The sequence below is a fragment of the Hippocampus bargibanti genome, linkage group LG19 (assembly GCF_051943395.1).
Source record: "Hippocampus bargibanti isolate YZ-2025 linkage group LG19, ASM5194339v1, whole genome shotgun sequence".
Lineage (NCBI taxonomy): Eukaryota > Metazoa > Chordata > Actinopteri > Syngnathiformes > Syngnathidae > Hippocampus > Hippocampus bargibanti.
The window spans coordinates 828,216-845,865 of NC_142752.1; the positions used below are offsets into that span (position 1 = coordinate 828,216).

Genomic DNA, 17,650 nt, shown 5'->3' on the forward strand with positions numbered 1-17,650 from the left:
ATAGTCACACTTTCCCACTGGCGATTTCCCATCAGCACACAACGCCCATGATTGGTGGCACCCTGATGGACCAAACGCAAGTACAGCAAACGGGGTGATGGGGTCACGCGGCCTTAAGAGACAATAAAAAGGACTGAAAACATGTTCCTGACGATGGTGGCGCTAAACGATGTCTGATGGTGGCATTAATGTTGTGGAGAACTGAAAGAGTGTCTCGTCCTTGACACCAGATCTTCTGGTCCATATCGCCCATCAATCAGGCTCCACAAATAACCCGCACAAGCCATCTGTACACTTGATGCAAAAAGCTATCAACCCAGCTAAACAGAACACAATTGATGAGGAACTCGGTAAATTATTATTATGGTTCGAGAACTTCAAGCGTCGTACAGGGATTCATAGTGTCCTTCGTCATGGTGAGGCAGCCAGTTCTGACGATAAAGCTGCCAAAGCTGACAGGGAATCATTCCTCAAGATGGTGGAAGAAGAAGGCTACGTTCCTCATCAAGTGTTTCATGCTGATGAAAGCGGCCACTCCAGCTTAGATGGTGGTTCGTGGGTCCTTTTTTTTAAACATTCATTTACTATGTTGTTTTTTTAAGGGGGCGCTCAGACAAATATGACGGACAATGTAAGAAATGGCAAAGAAAGAAAAACACACTGGCTGAGGAAGCACCTGCTGGCCGGTTTCCACAAGAAAGGGTGAACGGCGACATCTGGGAGCACGATCGCCCAATCCTGAGATGACGATGACGGAGGTTGGAGGTCCGCACCCCCCACCCCCCACCCCCGGTCCTTCCCCAACAGCTGTAAAGCAACACCCGCACTTTCTCCAAGGTCTCGGATTGGTTGGGGTGAGTGATATGTGACCTCCTGGAGGACCATGAGTGATGCCTGCCTGGTGAATTCATCATCTCACGAAGGGGGGTGGGGGGCAGGTGGGTCTGTGGGGGGGGGGGGGTTCCTTATTGTTCTTTGTTGTCTTGTTGGGGTTCAAGCAGGAGCTTCTCATCACTCGTGTGTGTGAGAGACAGGGGCCACAAAAGGTTCCCACACAGGCAGGAAGTCCATCCAGGACGTGGATGCAACTTAGCAAGAGTTGGAAATGGATTTGAGTCAAAGGGATTTTACACCCGTTAGCTTGACCCATTTTTCAAAGTCAACAAGTACAATCAGAACTGTTTTTGAACTCAGTCACTGCCATTCATAAAATTGATTCGGGAATTGAAAATATGACGTCGAGCGGTTCTTGTTTGGGTATCGTTAAAGCGCTGGTCAGACCTCTGGAAAAGTTTTTTCTCCCCTTCCACAAGGGGCAGCATTTCCTATATATATATATTAGTCATTAGATAGCCAATAGATAGCAAACAGATAGCTAGCTAGCTAGATAGCCAACCAGACAGCTAAGAGATAGCTAATAAATAGCAAATAAATAGCTAGCTAGGCAGCCAGCTATGTAGCCAGCGTGATAGCTAGCTAGATGGTTTTCTTTGCCACTGTTGTTGTTGAGGCGATCCCGTGGGGGCCACTTAGGAGGCTTCTGTAGGCAGGATGCAAAGTCTGGAGACTCCGAACGGCATCCGCCAAGGCTTGGGAAGAAAATAAGGACCCTGGAAAAGAAAAAAAGACAGACCGCCCCCCCCCCCCCCCCCAAAAAAAAAAAAAAAAAGAGGAAAAGGAGTGAGTTCAACAGGACGTGTACCCAAACATTGCACACCTGCAGTGTGTGAAGATGCGAACACACACTCTGTGGAGGACCCCCCCCCCCTCACCCCTCATCCCTACCGGAAGCAAACATTTCCTCCACTCTTACAAGATTGATTGTTCCCTCGGTGATGGTGGTGGATCCCCAAAAAGCAGGCAGGAGGGAGGATCAAGTCACGTATTTTTTTTGTGCGGGTGAGCAATGGCAGCCATTCGCGCCATCGTTAACTCTACCCGGAAGTAACATAGCAGCAAAATTATGAAAGAGGAAAGGAAACAAACAAAACAAAAAAAAACATAACAAATATGACAACACAAAGGCACTTTTCACAATACAGTACAAGCAATTCTGGTTTGCTATGAACAAAAAAGTTTATGTATATTTTACAGGCAAGACATACCGTTGGCTTAATCGCATTGTACACAAACATGCCTATATTAATCCTTGTATGTTTGTTGTTGATGAAGCCAAACAATAAATTCAAATTATTGTACAATCCAAAAATATGAAAACAGGGATTTTATACATTTTATTCTTTTTATAATATAGATTTTTTTTGCAGTACCGTGGCCTTTTTTTCTTCGACTGCGCATGTCGTTTGTCTAGTTTGTCTCCCTCAATAAAGTTACAGGCTAAAAAAGGCAAACTTCCGGCTGTCCAACGTGATAAGTTCCCCCACCTCCCCACCACCAAGTAATAAGCCAGTTACTTGTTTGTGTTATTAATACATACCACAAACAATTGTCAGCGCGGTCAGTATTGAGTTCCGACGAACAACTAAAGTGGACAACAAAAGTTCCCCGGTAGCTCGAGGAAAGGCGCCGGCCGCTCGGCACTTCCGCGTCCCGGGCGCCTCGACGTGGACCGGGGCGAACCGTTGGTCTTTCTACCGTTGGTCGTCTCCTGTTTGAACGGCGACGACGACGGCGGAATTCGTCACATTTGTCGCTACCTCGACTCTTCGTGGGCTCGTTCGAAAAAGTTGAGTATCGCATCCGTTTTGTTCGCTTTTACGGTACTTAAAAACTTGTCGAAAAGTCGGCGACGTCACGATAACCTTTAGCGAAAAACGCCGGAATGGTCGTCGGCCGTTAAAGTGAAGCTAAACGACCCGCAGACGGCGTACAACGAACGATAAGCGCCAACAGTTGTTTTGTTTTGCATCGTGAGCGACCGAATTTTGCTTGACAAACTCAATTTGTCCAAGCGCTCCAGGACAAAGACTCTTTATGGGTTCATTTTACAGACGTTTGGAACATTTGAGAGAAGAATACAGTGATACCCTGGCTTACGAACTTAATCGGTTCCCAGGCAGAGTGTGTAAGGCGAAAAGTGTGTATCCCAAAAATTAATTTCCCATGGGAAACCATTAAAATGAGAATAATCCGTTCCCAGGTCCCCACAAAACATCATTTTCTACTAAGTAAGCCTTAAAACTACACAAAATACACATTATTTTATGTATTATCAATGTGCTATGGTATTATAATTAAAGAAAAAAAAACTAGTGTATAATAAAGTCATTTTATTGACCGTTGTGATGGTCGTTGATGGCTTGAGGAAATTGAGTGGCTGGTTTCCTCAGCAGTAAACACTTGATGAGGAACGTAACCTTCTTTCACCATCTTGAAGAATGATCCCTTGTAGGTGCTTTCTCTGTGATAATTTTACCTAGTTCCTCATCAATTGTGTTCTGTTTAGCTGGATTGATAGCTTTTTGCATCAAATGTACTGATGGCTTGTGCGGGTTGTTTGTCAAGCCTGATTGATGGGATATTTTAACCTTGCAGTCTACACTCTGCCTTTGAACTAGTTAGGAAACAAAAAATGGTGTCGGTTGTCCTCGAAAATGTGAAAATGCAGCCTGAATGACCCTAATCTCTTGGCCGTTTCTACAGCACGATGAGTTTGCAGGAGATCTTTGAGAACATGAAGCTGGCCCGTGAATATGCTTTGCTGGGAAACTACAACTCGGCTAATGTTCTCTACGAAGGCCTGCTCGAGCAAATCAAGAAACACATCTATTCCACACGAGACCCCAGTCTCCAGCAGAGATGGCAGAAGGTCAATATTATCGATGACAGCGACTGGGATCCATATTTCTTTCAGGACAGATCTGAATGTGGTTTGTCTCTCCAGTTGTGGGAACAAGTTAGCGAGGAGAGCAGACAGGTTCAAGACCTCCTGTCGACTCTGGAGAGCGTTCAACTGGACGCTGTGCCGGTCAAACCAATTGAACCCGATGATTACGACATTAGGCCTATGCCCGTTGAACAAAGGTAAGGAAGAATCATTGTCAAAGTGCCTAAACTCTGGAATCCCATCTTTTTTTTTTTGTTTTCTTTTTTATTCACAGGCACTCGCCGTGTCCCGTCAGGCGGCCTACTACTAACCCGTACAAAGACAGCAAACCAATCAACAATCGCCTCAGTGTGGCCGTGAAGGCCCAGCAGAGGCCGCAAAGTCGCGGGGCCAACGGGGACAGAGCCCCCAAAGCCCCCAAGGCCAAACCCAAAGAAGCTAAGGATGCTAGCGGCAAAGCAAAAGACAACAAGGTGACAAAGCCGTCGATCTTCGACTCTTAAAGGACAACCCACCGACACCTCCGGACAAGTCGCGTCCATAATTTGTAAAAGCACTTCAAATCACTTCTACTGAGAGTATTTGACAAAGATTCCACCGCATATAGCTATATTTTATGTTTTAAGACTCAAGCTGAATATTCTGGAAGTCTTGTTTTTGAGTTGGTGACGATTCCTGACGTGACGTCACGTCAGGAACGCCCCTTACCGAGAAAGTGACACACAATGCATTTTGGGTACTTTGTTTGGTCTGAAAACACAGTGTTAATGGTGGAATTAGAAAGAAAAAAACATAAATAACGTGATGGTGAATCATTGCGTGTTGCACCAAGACTACTATTTGATACTAGTTGACAAAAATTCCCAGCAGACAAATCAGCCCAGAGGTCCCCAACCACCGCGCCGTGGACCGTTATCTGTCCGTGGGTCATTTGGTCCCGGGCCGCGCAGAAAGAATAAATAATTTACATATTTTTTATTATCTGAGTCCGAACTATGTTTTATTTTGAAAAATGCAAAATTACCAGATTACATCCGCCGTCTATGACGCATGTCAAAACGCTTGACTCGGTCACGTGATACATAGCGCTAAAATTAGCCCACCGTTAGCTAGCAAAATGAATAAAAAAAAAACAAACGTCTTTGGAAAGTTTCTCTGCTAATAAAGTTGTCTAAATATACACAATGTATTCACGTTGATGGAGAGACAAACGTTTTGTGTTGTCTTCTTTCCCAGAGCAAAGGAGACGGCCAGGAAAAAGAATTGAAGAAGTTTGATGGGACAGGATATGACAAAGACCTGGTGGAAGCCCTGGAACGAGATATCATATCTCAGAATCCAAACATTAAATGGTAAGCATTAAATATGGTATTTGCAATAAGATGGCGGGGGGGGGGGGGGGGGGGGGGTAACCACCCGCCGCCAAACACAGAAGGCGTGGCCCTGAAGAGTTAAATATTCGCTAATTCAGCTTATGTTTGAGTTCCAATTTAACTCATTCACCCCTTATGGAATAGAAAAACATTGCCAGGGACCGTGGCCAGCGCTTTATCGGCACCCAAGCACGAAAAACACATTGGGGAATGGTGCTTGACGTCCTATTTTCAATTCCCGAATCCATTTGTGAAGGGCGGTGAATGTGTTCATGACTGACTCAAATCCATCCATCCAAGTGGTGAAAATGGCCTGATCTTCTTTCCAAGGGACGACATTGCAGACCTGGGCGACGCCAAAAAACTCCTGAAGGAAGCTGTGGTGTTGCCGATGTGGATGCCGGCCTTTTTCAAAGGCATCCGGAGGCCCTGGAAGGTACTCGGATGGAAAAATGGCCGTCGAGGAGGCGTCACCGACATGCGCGTGCGTTGTCGCCGCAGGGCGTGCTGATGGTGGGACCTCCCGGCACGGGAAAAACACTTTTGGCCAAAGCGGTTGCCACCGAGTGCAGGACCACTTTCTTCAACGTCTCCTCATCCACGCTGACGTCCAAATACCGAGGCGAGTCCGAGAAGTTGGTGCGCCTTCTCTTTGAGATGGTAAAGATTTTTTTTGGGGGGGGCAGAGTCGTCACGGGCCGTCGGTCGCCGTCCGCTCTAAAGGATGGACTTGTTTAGGCCCGTTTTTATGCCCCCACCACCATCTTCATCGATGAAATCGACTCCATGTGCAGTCGAAGAGGAACCTCCGAGGAGCACGAGGCCAGTCGCAGAGTCAAGGCCGAACTGCTGGTGCAGATGGACGGTAAAAGATTCTCTTGGTTCCGTTGTTTGGATTGCTCGCCGCTCAAGTAGACAGAAAGCCAGCTAGCCAGCCAACAGATAGCTAATAACTAGCTAGCTAGATAGCTAGCCACTCAAATAGATAGAAAGCCAGCTAGCTGACAGATAGCTAATAACCATCCAGCTAGATAGCTAGCCAGCCAGCTATATCACTATATAGCTAATAACTGTTTTTTTTTTTTTTTTGCGCAGGCGTGGGCGGAGCATCGGAAGGCGACGACCCGTCCAAGATGGTGATGGTCCTGGCCGCCACCAACTTCCCCTGGGACATTGATGAAGCTCTGAGGAGACGATTGGAGAAGAGGATCTACATTCCTCTGCCCTCGGGTACGTCACCTCTGGCCCACCATCACGGCCCCCCAGGCTTGAACTTTGGGACTCGTACTGCCTCATAGGAGAGTACAGCCATACCGAGGCTAACGGACTTAATTGGTTCCCAGAAAGTGTGTGTAAGGCGAAAATGTTGTCTTCCAAACATTTATTTCCCATAAGAAACCATTAAAATGAGAATAATCCGTTCCCAGGTCCCCATAAACATTCCACATTCCTCTCATTCTGTCTCTCGATTTAGTCAACCTTGAGTACAGTTCTTTGGATTTAGCACTGGGCCTCAGCAAGTAATTTGTAATCCCGGTGGAATGACGAGTTTTAAGGAGCCCACTCGGGGACTTATTTCCAGACGTCCTCGGGTGCCTTTTTGTCACCAAATATTCATCGACATGTGCAACATCGCGTCCTCAGAAAAAGGTCGAGTGGAGCTGCTGCGGATTAACCTGAAGGAGTTGGAGCTGGCCAGCGACGTGGACTTGGACAAGATTGCTGAGCAGTTGGAAGGTTACTCGGGAGCGGACATCACCAACGTTTGCAGGCGAGATCACATTTTGCATGATGTCACTACGTCGTGTCAAAGGATACGTTTTTTTGCTGTGGGTGAGCAGTGGCAGCCACATGCGCCAGCGTTTCCTCAACCGGAATAACTCCAATAGAGAGAAACTCAAATAGATAGAAAGCTAGCTAGATAGCTAAAAGCTAGCCAGCGGGATATTTAATAAATAGCTAGCTAGATAGCTAGTTAGATAGCCAGCTAAGAGACAGCAAATAGATAGAAAGCTAGGTAGCCAGACAGATAGCTCGCTAATAGACAGCAAATAGATAGAAAGCTAGGTAGCCAGCCAGATAGCAAATAGATAGCCAGCTAGGTAGCCAGCCAGATAGCAAATAGACAGCCAGCTAGGTAGCCAGCCAGATAGCTAGCTAATAGACAGCAAATAGATAGCAAGCTAGGTAGCGAGATACATTTTTTTTTGGTGCGCCTTCTACACCGGCAAATACGGTCATTGCGCTGGCATGACGAATGGAAAAGTGGAAGGTTTTGAACGAGCGTTTGCCTACCTGAGCGTCCACCTCCGTAGCGAGCGGGCATCTCGGGCTGTACAACGTTGCTCTTTGCAAAAAAAAAAGCTTCCCTTTCTATGTTTCTTCCAGAAAGCTCCTTGACGAATCAAATGCTTGTTTTTTGTCCGTGCAGGGACGCCTCCCTGATGGCCATGAGGCGACGAATTGAAGGACTGACGCCGGAGGAGATCCGCAACCTCTCCCGCGACGAGATGCACATGCCCACCACCATGGAGGACTTTGAGTCATCCCTCAAGAAAGTTTCCAAATCGGTGTCGGCAGCCGACCTGGACAAGTACGAAAAGTGGATCGAAGAGTTCGGTTCCTGTTGAAGATTCCTGGAGAACCGGGACAGACTTGCTCTTCTTCGTTGGTCTCTGGGCATGACGGAGAAAGGTAATCTTCTTTTTGGACATTTCTTCACAATATTCCCATTTTTCTTTGGATTATTTTGAGGAAAGGAGTAATTGACATGCAGATTGGAGGGGGGGGGGGGTGAGACCTGACCAGATATTATCAATTTGTTTTTGTGCCTTTGCCTTAGTCCTACATGTTTTCCACGTCTCCCTGTTGCAACACCGCCTCAGGTGCGTTGCAACAGGGAGACTTGGAAAACATGGAGGACTACCACCACCCTCGAGGACCGGAGTTTGAGTTCAAGTTTAACCCAAATGACAAACAAGACATTTCCAAAAGGTCTTTTTCTCGCTTGACGTTTGGATGTACTCGCAACAATGTGTTTCTTGCAGAGAAAGAAAGCTATCATTCTATCAATAAAATATCTTTTTTTTTAATGAAGAAAACAATAGCGTGACGTTGAAATGGCAGTCTTTGTGTATTTGGCAAGTTCAGATGAATAACGCGAATGGAGGTGAGGTCAGCATGCTTTGCTTCTCCCAATTGGACACCAGCGCAAAGAAAATAAAGAGCAACAGACGGGACGCTCCTCCTTTTAAAAGGACAACCGACACCCTTTTTTTTCGTTTCCTAATTGACATCAGAAAAACGTTTGATAGCATCTAAAATACCCCAAAACATGCAGGCTGATATTTTTAGTCAAATGCAAAACATCAATAAAAATGACTTAGTGTCCCAAAACTGCCACAAAATGACCCTGGAAATTGCAAGTTTCAGAAGGCCCCGCCCTCTTGTTCGTGACATCACGCCAGGACATCTTGCCTTGCTCTAGAATCAAAACAATGGCTTCAGATTGGGAGAAGATGCTTTCTTGTTACTCATCCAGTTATGAATATGATTCAAATAGTTCTGAAGAGGAACGCATAAATGTTTGCAATCCATTAAAGAAGTCGTTCCAGATCAATTTGAGCCGTCAGGACTTCCAATGTAGCGGCCCAGAAAATGCACAAGATGGCAGCCAAGCTCCGTTGGACATGGGCTGATTTGTCTACTGGGAATTTGTGTCAACTAGTATCAAATAGTAGTCTTGGTGCAACACACAATGGTTCGCCATCGCATATTTACGTGTTTTCCTTCTAATTTCGCCATCAACACGGATCAACACTGTGTTTTCAGACCAAACAAAGTACCCAAAATGCATTGTGTCGCTTTCTCGGTCAGGGGCGTTCCTGACGTGACGTCACGTCAGGAATCGTCACCAACGCATAAATAAGACTTCCTGAATATTCAGCGTGAGTCTTAAAAGGTAAAACATAGCTATACGCGGTGGAATCGTTGTCAAATACGCTCAGTAGAAGTCATTTGAAGTCATTTTACAAATGATGGACGTGACTTGTCCGGAGGCGTCGGTTGTCCTTTAATGCTCTTCTCACTCTTCCTCTTCTTCTAATTCCGTGTTCTCCAGTAGAATGTGCTTCTCTTCATCCGTCCTCACACTGAATGTATTTGGTTGACAAACCGTCCTGAAAAAGTTGATGTTAGTCTGTGATCGTCACATGTTACAATGCGTACTGGACGTGCGTAGCCGATTATCCATCGGCTCCTCGACTCACTTTTGTTGACGACTTGGATAGAAGCAGTCCAATATCTTCACAATGAGCGCTGATCCAGCAACACCGATGACGACAACCCACATCACCAGCAAGAAGAGAGGCGGCGACGAGGAGAAAAAGGATCTCACACGCGCTCTGATTTCTTCCACCCAACGACAAATGGCCTGATGAGATAGAAACGTATACCAGGTAACATCCCAGTTACGACCGGGTTCCGTTCCGACTAAACGGTCGTAAGTCGAGAAGCACAAGCTCGATCCTCTGGACATTCATATACAGGTATGTCCGTATGTCAAATGGTCGTAAATTGAAATCCATTCAAAATGGCCAACGTGGCGTTTACACGACAGGATAGTAGATGATGTCAATCTGTTGTTTTTAAGCAGTGTTTTCGATTGAATACTATCATCTAGCAAAATTTTTACAGTTCGTTTATAAATTGTATAACTTTTAGTGTCATTCTTATCATTTTAGATTTTGTATTATCAATTTTTATTACTGTAATGTATACAAAACTGTTTACTGTACAGTTCATTCATAAATGTTTACGTACTTACCTTTTAGTGTTGTTTTTATCATTTTATATTTCATATTATTGATTTATATTTTATATTTAGTTTTTATATCGTGGGTTAAAGAAAACACGTATACTGTACGTAAAGAATACAGCTGTTGAAAAATGGCTCTCCCTGCTAACGGCCAGAAGAGGTCGCCCGAGACGAGATGTATCCGAGATGGTGTCTGCACTGTATAACTACTGTATTGAGTGTAGTCACGCAGTAGATTGCTGTGCGAGTGTGTGACATGCTGGCTGGCCAAAATTGTAGTACGCGTTGCCGGTTGCTTGCGCGTTGTGGTGCCAGGCGTAGAATTTGGTCGTAACTCAGATGTTACCTGTATATCTCGTCAAATCTGAGAATGCCATGTTTAGCCACATCGAAGCTATTCCGGTCTAGACAATTTGCGACTTGGACTACTCCCTTTGAAGACAACACGACGTCAAAACGTATCTTCGCACCGAATATGAGAGGAAGTGCTTTGGTGAACTCTCCATCGGAATCTGGTCTTCCTGACCCCCGTCTTGGCTTTTGTCAGATTTGATCTCATTCAAGAGGTCAGGAACCATGCGAAGTGGTGTCTCTGGTAGTTTTCCTGGAGCTGCAATCTCTTCTTGCGTCGTCTCCGTGAGTTTTAGTGGGTACTGACTGGTCGTCTGGAGCATCACTTGCTCCTCTGGTGATTAAAAATAAATAAGTAGTTACTCGTCTAGTTGGTTACCTGCGACCTATGTGTGTTCACCATACCTTTGATGCGGTTTGTTGGATCTGTGACCACCACGTCATCGTCTCTGGAAACTTTGAAGATCTCACTGTGTCCAATGGGGTAAACGTTGGTGAATTGAGCCCGTTTCCGGTAATCTGGACTCATCATGATTTTCACCTCGCATATATCAGGCTGCTGAACCTACAGAAACATTCATTTGCCGGAATCAATCCTTCCACTTTGAACGCTGTCAAAAGTCTCCCAAAATCCTCTTCTGCTGCACATTCAGAAACAGGCCGTTTAAAGGACAACCGACGACGTGTGCATTTTCTGGGACGCTACTTTGGAGTCCTGACGGCTCAAATTGCTACGGAAGGACTTCTTTAATCGATTGAAAACATGTATGCTTTCCTCTTCAGAACTATTTGAATCATATTCATACCTGGATGAGTAACAAGAAAGCATCTTCTCCCAATCTGAAGCCATTGTTTTGATTCTAGAGCACGGCGAAGACATCCTGGCGTGACATCACAAACAAGGGGGCGCGACCTTGTGAAATTCGCCTTTTCCGTGGTCATTTTGAAGTAATTTTGGGACACTAACTCATTTTTATTGCTGTTTTGCATTTGACTAAAAATATCAGCCTGCGTGTTTTGGCTATTTTAGAGGCTATAAAACGTTTTTCTGATGTCAGTTAGGAAACCAAAAAATGGTGTCGGTTGTCCTTTAAATCAAGCAAGGTGACAGCGCCAGAAGTGAATAAAAGCAGCGCCTGGTTTCAATCGCCAAAGTCAAGCAAATTCAAGTGTACACCAGATTGTTGACGACCTTCGTATTCTGTAATGTGTACCTGTTTGCCCTCCAACTCGATGACTTCACTCAACACCCGCACAACCACCAAGTCACTTGACAGTCGGTTGTGGGTCACCATAACCCGGATAACCGTTGACACCAGGTCCCCGTCTTCATCCTCTCTGCTTCCATTTGCGCTATTCACTGACAATAAAAATACATCGGTGGCATTGGTGTTTCCGACAGCGGGGCTAGAACATTATTTGGTTGAGACGTTGACTTACAGAGCAGTGCTTGACAGATGAATCGGGTGACTCCAATAATTGAACAGGAACATCGTTGACCAATACTTGCTCCTCACTCATCGAGATGTTTAAAGTAATCTGAAACAACAAGTGATGGTTTTGTTAGATGGGTAATTGTGAGGAAACCAGAAACTGAGTGCAATCTACCTGCAAGTGGTTCGACTCTTGTGTATCTGCCAGTACTGATGCTGTCACATTGATCAGGATATTTTCCTGCAATAATCAATATATCAATCACCAAGATTGTGACATGATGCCTGCAACAGATTTTCTGATTGCACTGCTTTCAGTCATACCTCCATCACTCTACTCGGAAACAAGGTTTGTATTTTTTTTTCTTTGTTATTCTAGCAGTCTGTTATCTTGCCACATATTTCCAATAAATTCCCAGTCACACAATTAAATACTTACGCCGAACTTAAAGTCGAACACGTCAAAACTCAAAACAAAACAAACGGGGTTGACTACTAAAATACAGATCGTAACGTCAAGGTGTGTGGTATAATAATGTTTATAAACAAAGCAACGTTCTTACCGTATTCGGTGTTGACTCGGTATGTTTTGTCCTGGCAAAAAATAGAAATATTACAAAAAGAATCGGCCCTGCCATCATAATTCCGGTCAATATGATCTGTTTTGCAGTATGATCAACACAATGTTGACAAGGAAGTCGGAACACAGCGCATGCGCGTGAAATTGCGATCCCATTCTTTTCTCGCGAGATCGGAATTGTAGCAATGGCGGTTCTTCTTGAAACGACGCTCGGCGATATTGTGATTGATTTATTCACAGAAGAAAGGCCGAAAGGTAAGGAAAAAATCGGATTCTTTGTTGAAAACAAAGGCGGTTATATGTTAATCCCTCAATCAATTATCGGGAAGGTTTAATTTACTATACGCGTGTGTCGTGTAGCCGTTAGCTTGCTAGCTACTTCAGGTACTCGGCTAGGAAACGTCAATAATAATAATACATGACATTTTAAGCGCCTTTCAAAGCTCTCAAGGACACTACACAGTCACAGACAAGCATAAGTACAATAAGAAATAAAATACAATCACAAATAGAATGCAATAAATAAAATACAATTCTAAATAGAAGCAAGAGAGAGCTACATAGAAAATGCAATTTTAAACAAGTCCACATCACTCCGTTGAAGAATGACTTCCTTTAGTCAGACTGAAGAAAAAGAACGTGACGTTTAAAAAAATGGGACGAACAAAGTGACCTATGTGTGTTTTCTTGACAGCTTGCCTCAACTTTCTGAAATTATGCAAGATAAAATACTACAACTACTGCCTTATCCACAACGTCCAGGTACGCGGGAGCTCCTTCTATGGGTGATAAGGGAGATTAGGAAAAATGCCTTGTTCTGCCACTCTACCTCCCTTTTCATTTTCCTCTGTTCATTTATTGGCTTCCAGAGAGACTTCATCGTCCAAACCGGGGACCCCACAGGGACAGGTCGGGGCGGAGAGTCCATCTACTGGTGGGTCATCTGACTGATTCTCCCGCTGCCACCTTTCTTCACGAGCGCACCTTGACACCGGAGCATTTTCTTTTGTGGCTCCTTAGCAAACTGTACGGAGACCAGGCCCGGTTTTTCGATTCCGAGAAAGCCCCGCGTATTAAACACAGAAAAAAGGGAACAGTGTCCATGGTCAACAATGGAAGTGACCAGCATGGTTCACAGGTGAGTTCCACATAATATTGAGTCTAAAGCGGGGATACAAAGTTGTCTGTTTGTTTTGTTCTTTCCAGTTCCTTATTACGACGGGGGAAAACCTGGATTACCTAGATGGCGTGCATACTGTTTTTGGGGAAGTGTCGGAGGGATTGGACATTGTGGCTAAAATCAACGAGACTTTTGTCGACACAGACTTTGTTCCATTTCAGGACATCAGGTGAGTTGTACTGCGACTCAAGGTTTGGCATTCCTTCTCACCGATGATTTCTTGACGCCGCGTTGCCTTAGAATAAACCACACGGTGATCCTCGATGACCCTTTTGATGATCCTCTGGATCTGCCGGTCCCCGATCGCTCTCCCGAGCCCACCAAAGAGCAGCTGGATGTAAGTGCGAAAGTCCGTTGGCGGAGAGCCGCCATGACGGTGACCGCGACGTGACGGGCCAGAGTCACGTGACGCAGCCTATTCCAAACTTGATGCTTTATTTTCTTGATGCGGGCGAAGAGCGGCCGGATCGGCGCCGACGAAGTGATCGACGACGACGGCGACGGGAAAGCAGCTGAAGAAGTGGAGGAGAGACTTCAGGAGAAAGAAGCCAAAACCCGAGCCATCCTGCTGGAGATGGTCAGGAGAACCTCCGTACTCCAATGGCGTTTTTCGACTCATACGGTCACGCTTGTCTTAAGTGTCCGTTTGCCCGTCCGTCCTCCAGGTGGGCGACCTCCCCGACGCCGACGTCAAACCGCCGGAGGATGTCCTCTTTGTATGCAAGCTGAACCCGGTGACCACAGACGAGGATCTGGAAATCATCTTCTCTCGCTTTGGTCACATTAAAAGGTCCATCAAGTGTCTTCAAATGTGGATTTCAGCGATGTGACAGTCAGACACTGTAGACATAGACTCGGAACCAGAAAGATTGTCTCTTACTGCCGGCAGGAAACACAGTCATCCACGACATACGTCTGAATTCTGCAGCCCTTTGCCAAGCTAGTTATTGAGAGTACATGCAAATTAAAGTGATACATTAGTAAAACATAGTTTTCTTGACTATAGTACCACGCCTCTGGACGTTCTGAGCACCAACAGCTGTACGCAATAAAACATAGATATTTTAATTACAGTAAAGTCTCGTTATATCGATATTCAAGGGAGTCCGAAAAAATATCGATATAACCGGGACTATCGATATATCCGACCCTGTTTGCATGTAATTTTCTCCGTGCGTGCATAGAAATAGTATCGATATAACCGGGACTATCGATATATCCGATATCGATATAACGAGACTTTACTGTAGTTGTCTTTTTCATGAACTGATGAGTTTGTAATCTGGCTAATGAGCTTCAAGTCGTAAATAACTTTGGTGATAAAGGAGTGTCTGTTTCACTCAGATTTACTGTGGCCATCTGTGCCCTTGACTGTTGGCCTATTGTTTGGTTGGCCTGCTAAACTTGGGACTTTTAAATATGAAAACTTCTTATTCTCCATCACCCGAGTGTCGCTTTGCTTTAACTTCTGTCTTTGGTCTTTTTTTTTTTTGTGCAGCTGCGAAATCATTCGCGACTGGAAAAGCGGAGATTCCCTCTGCTACGCTTTCATCGAATTTGAAAAGGTGAGCTTCGTCTGTCGCTCCCCCCGCCACAAACTCAAAGTCGGGGGCTTGAACTTGCGCCTTTGGCAAATCTGCAATGATTGCACGGCGGTGCAACCAGAGCCAAGTCAAAGGAGCCAAAAGGAAACGCGTATCAAATGCTGTCTAAAAGATGTCGCGGGGCCCACCGTCACCTCCCTGTCATCAAATGAAATACGCTTTTAATCATAATCCATTTCATTTCTAAGCGCCTTTCAAAATTCTCAAGGTCACTTTACAGTCACAGGATATTTTTTTCTGCAGGTGAGCCAGCGTTCACTCAGCCCGGCAGTAAGTCAAATAGATAGAAAGCCAGCTAGCCAGCCAACAGATATCTAATAACTAGCTAGCTAGCCAGCCAGCTATATCGCTATATATCCTCGGGACATGAAGCCATAAATCCATAACTATGCTAACCGTTATTAGCATGTAGCCACTTTTGAATCTTAACTTTGATTATGGATTGATTTGATTGTCGGTTGCGCGGCTTAACAGCAAGAAGACTGCGAAAAGGCCTACTTCAAAATGGACAACGTGCTCATCGACGATCGGCGCATTCACGTGGATTTCAGCCAGTCGGTGTCAAAGATCAAATGGAAAGGCAAAGGTACTCCTTGCCCATCTCATGTCTTCTTTTAAATCCATTTCTTTTGGACGTGTTTTGCAACCGTTTCCCCGGTGATGCCTTGCAGGTGGCAAGTACACCAAAGACGACTTCAAGGCCTACGAGGAGGACCTGGAAAAGCGCTCCAAACTGACTCTGAAAGATCAAGCCAAGCCCAAACAAGAGTATCCTTTTGTACGCTTGTGTGACTTAGCGTCCCACTACCACTATGCTAAGTTGACCATTGCTACGTGTGGCTAAGGGTGTTTCTGTGTTGTCGAAGCAACGGTCTCAGGCAGTAGAAGAGGTTGAAAAACCTTTGTTGATTTGAATTAACGAAAAGCAGCAAGCAAGGGACAGTGTGAGTGAGGGTATTATTGCAGAGAAAGCACGGCAACTTCACTCGGATATCATCAAGAGGCAACTGCCTTAACAACCATCACAAAGGTCAAGAAAATGACTTTATTATACAGTACAGTTTATTTCTTTTATTACAATACAATGGCACTTTTATGATACATAAAATAAGGTACATTTTGTGTAGTTTTAAGGCTTATTTAGTAGAAAATGTATGTTTTATGGGGACAGAGGAACGGATTATTCTCATTTATAATGGTTTCTTATGGGAAATCAAGATTTGGCAGACAAACTTTTAACCTTAAACACACTTTCTGGGAACCAATCAAGTTCGTAAGCTGAGGTATCACTGTACCTTTATTGGTCTCGCAGTGGAGAAATTGACATTTCACCGCGGCCAAGTCTTGAAAGGAAGAGGAAAGGAAAGAAAGAAGTAGAAAAAGAAAATACAGGAGGCTGCTGGAAAGGCAGCCACTCTCGCGGCGCCATCTTGAAGTCAAAAGAACAACAAAATAAATAACAACTAATATGACAACACAAGCCTTTGTTTCCCTAAACCCCTCCCTCTAAAAGTTCCCGATACGACCTGCTATTGGAGGAGGAGGAGGAGGAGGAGGAGGCGGGACGGAAAAAACAGAAAGACAAGAGACATCATCATCATCATCATCATTTGGATGCCCAAGGAAGCAAAAAGTCCCAAAAACAAAAGGTAGACCGACCACACTTGCTACAAAGTGATTGGAGCGTGGAAAAGGGGGCGGAGCAAAAAAAATGTCAAAACAAAAACAACGAAGCACAACGAGTGTCACGAAACAATAAACAGCTTGGCGATCCAATGGTCCCCCTTGTCAATCCGTTCTCTGTTTGGTCATCCAGGACCACCACCACCACCACCGCGACGACGTCCGGCGGGACAGAAAGGCAGAACGGCGTCGCTCCCGATCCCGCGATAGGAATGCCAGGCGGGACAGAGACGCCAAAGTTGGACGGGACAGGAGTCGAAGGAGTCGCAGTCGCTCGCCCAGGAAGTCCAAAGTCCAAGACGGGAGCAGATACCGATGAAGTGCGTACGCCTGACATGTTTTTCCTTGTCATCCAACGGCAAAACCCCCAACGGCGCCCCCGTCCTCACCTGATGACGGACGGACGGACGGACGCGCTTTCTGACCACAGTAGGGAAAGTTTATTGATGACGGTTCTGTTATGGAGGTATTAAATGGTGACCAATCGCTTATTTGAATATAAAAATCAGAAGGAACCAAGATGGTGAACAAGATTATTTTAACCTTCCAGATAGTAGACATGTTAGTCGGTCAAGTGAGAAGGCCAGAGAGAGCGAGAAGCCCCCTCTTCACCCTTATTTATTATACGGCGGGGATGACATCATTTCAAAAGGAGCCTATCAGCTACGAGATACAAGGGTGAAAGTTCGTATCGGACTGAATTAAGAATGTTTAAAGGACAACCGACACCACTCTTGTTTCCTGACATCAGAAAAACATTTTATCGCATCTAACATAGCCAAAACATGCAGGATGATATTTTTAGTCAAATGCAAAACACCAATAAAAATGACTTAAAGTGTC

At 45.1% G+C, this 17,650-nt stretch overlaps 3 protein-coding genes across 3 annotated transcripts; 2 read left to right on the forward strand and 1 right to left on the reverse strand.

Moving 5' to 3' along the window:
* The first annotated feature begins 2,360 nt into the window (after positions 1 to 2,360).
* Positions 2,361 to 9,080, forward strand: katna1 (katanin p60 (ATPase containing) subunit A 1). Its single transcript, XM_089022505.1, has 11 exons — positions 2,361 to 2,686; positions 3,604 to 3,769; positions 3,845 to 3,984; positions 4,062 to 4,260; positions 5,024 to 5,139; positions 5,491 to 5,596; positions 5,662 to 5,820; positions 5,899 to 6,025; positions 6,256 to 6,390; positions 6,805 to 6,931; positions 7,592 to 9,080. The coding sequence occupies exons 2-11, from the start codon at positions 3,608 to 3,610 to the stop codon at positions 7,788 to 7,790; spliced, it is 1,470 nt and encodes a 489-aa protein (XP_088878631.1). The 5' UTR covers positions 2,361 to 2,686; positions 3,604 to 3,607; the 3' UTR covers positions 7,791 to 9,080.
* On the reverse strand, positions 8,275 to 12,458 carry ginm1 (glycoprotein integral membrane 1). Its single transcript, XM_089022506.1, is given in 9 exon segments — positions 8,275 to 9,338; positions 9,429 to 9,592; positions 10,447 to 10,661; positions 10,733 to 10,892; positions 11,542 to 11,687; positions 11,768 to 11,803; positions 11,806 to 11,866; positions 11,936 to 12,001; positions 12,324 to 12,458. Coding segments are annotated over 9 exon segments (1,020 nt in total). The 5' UTR covers positions 12,402 to 12,458; the 3' UTR covers positions 8,275 to 9,244.
* Positions 12,459 to 12,504: 46 nt separating this feature from the next.
* On the forward strand, positions 12,505 to 17,648 carry ppil4 (peptidylprolyl isomerase (cyclophilin)-like 4). The gene is made up of 13 exons (XM_089022517.1): positions 12,505 to 12,595; positions 13,035 to 13,102; positions 13,210 to 13,274; positions 13,361 to 13,478; positions 13,547 to 13,689; positions 13,761 to 13,857; positions 13,978 to 14,097; positions 14,186 to 14,310; positions 15,019 to 15,085; positions 15,599 to 15,710; positions 15,796 to 15,892; positions 16,638 to 16,773; positions 16,941 to 17,648. Exons 1-13 carry the CDS (start codon positions 12,526 to 12,528, stop codon positions 17,124 to 17,126), a joined length of 1,404 nt encoding a protein of 467 aa, XP_088878643.1. The 5' UTR covers positions 12,505 to 12,525; the 3' UTR covers positions 17,127 to 17,648.
* The last annotated feature ends 2 nt before the right edge of the window (positions 17,649 to 17,650 follow it).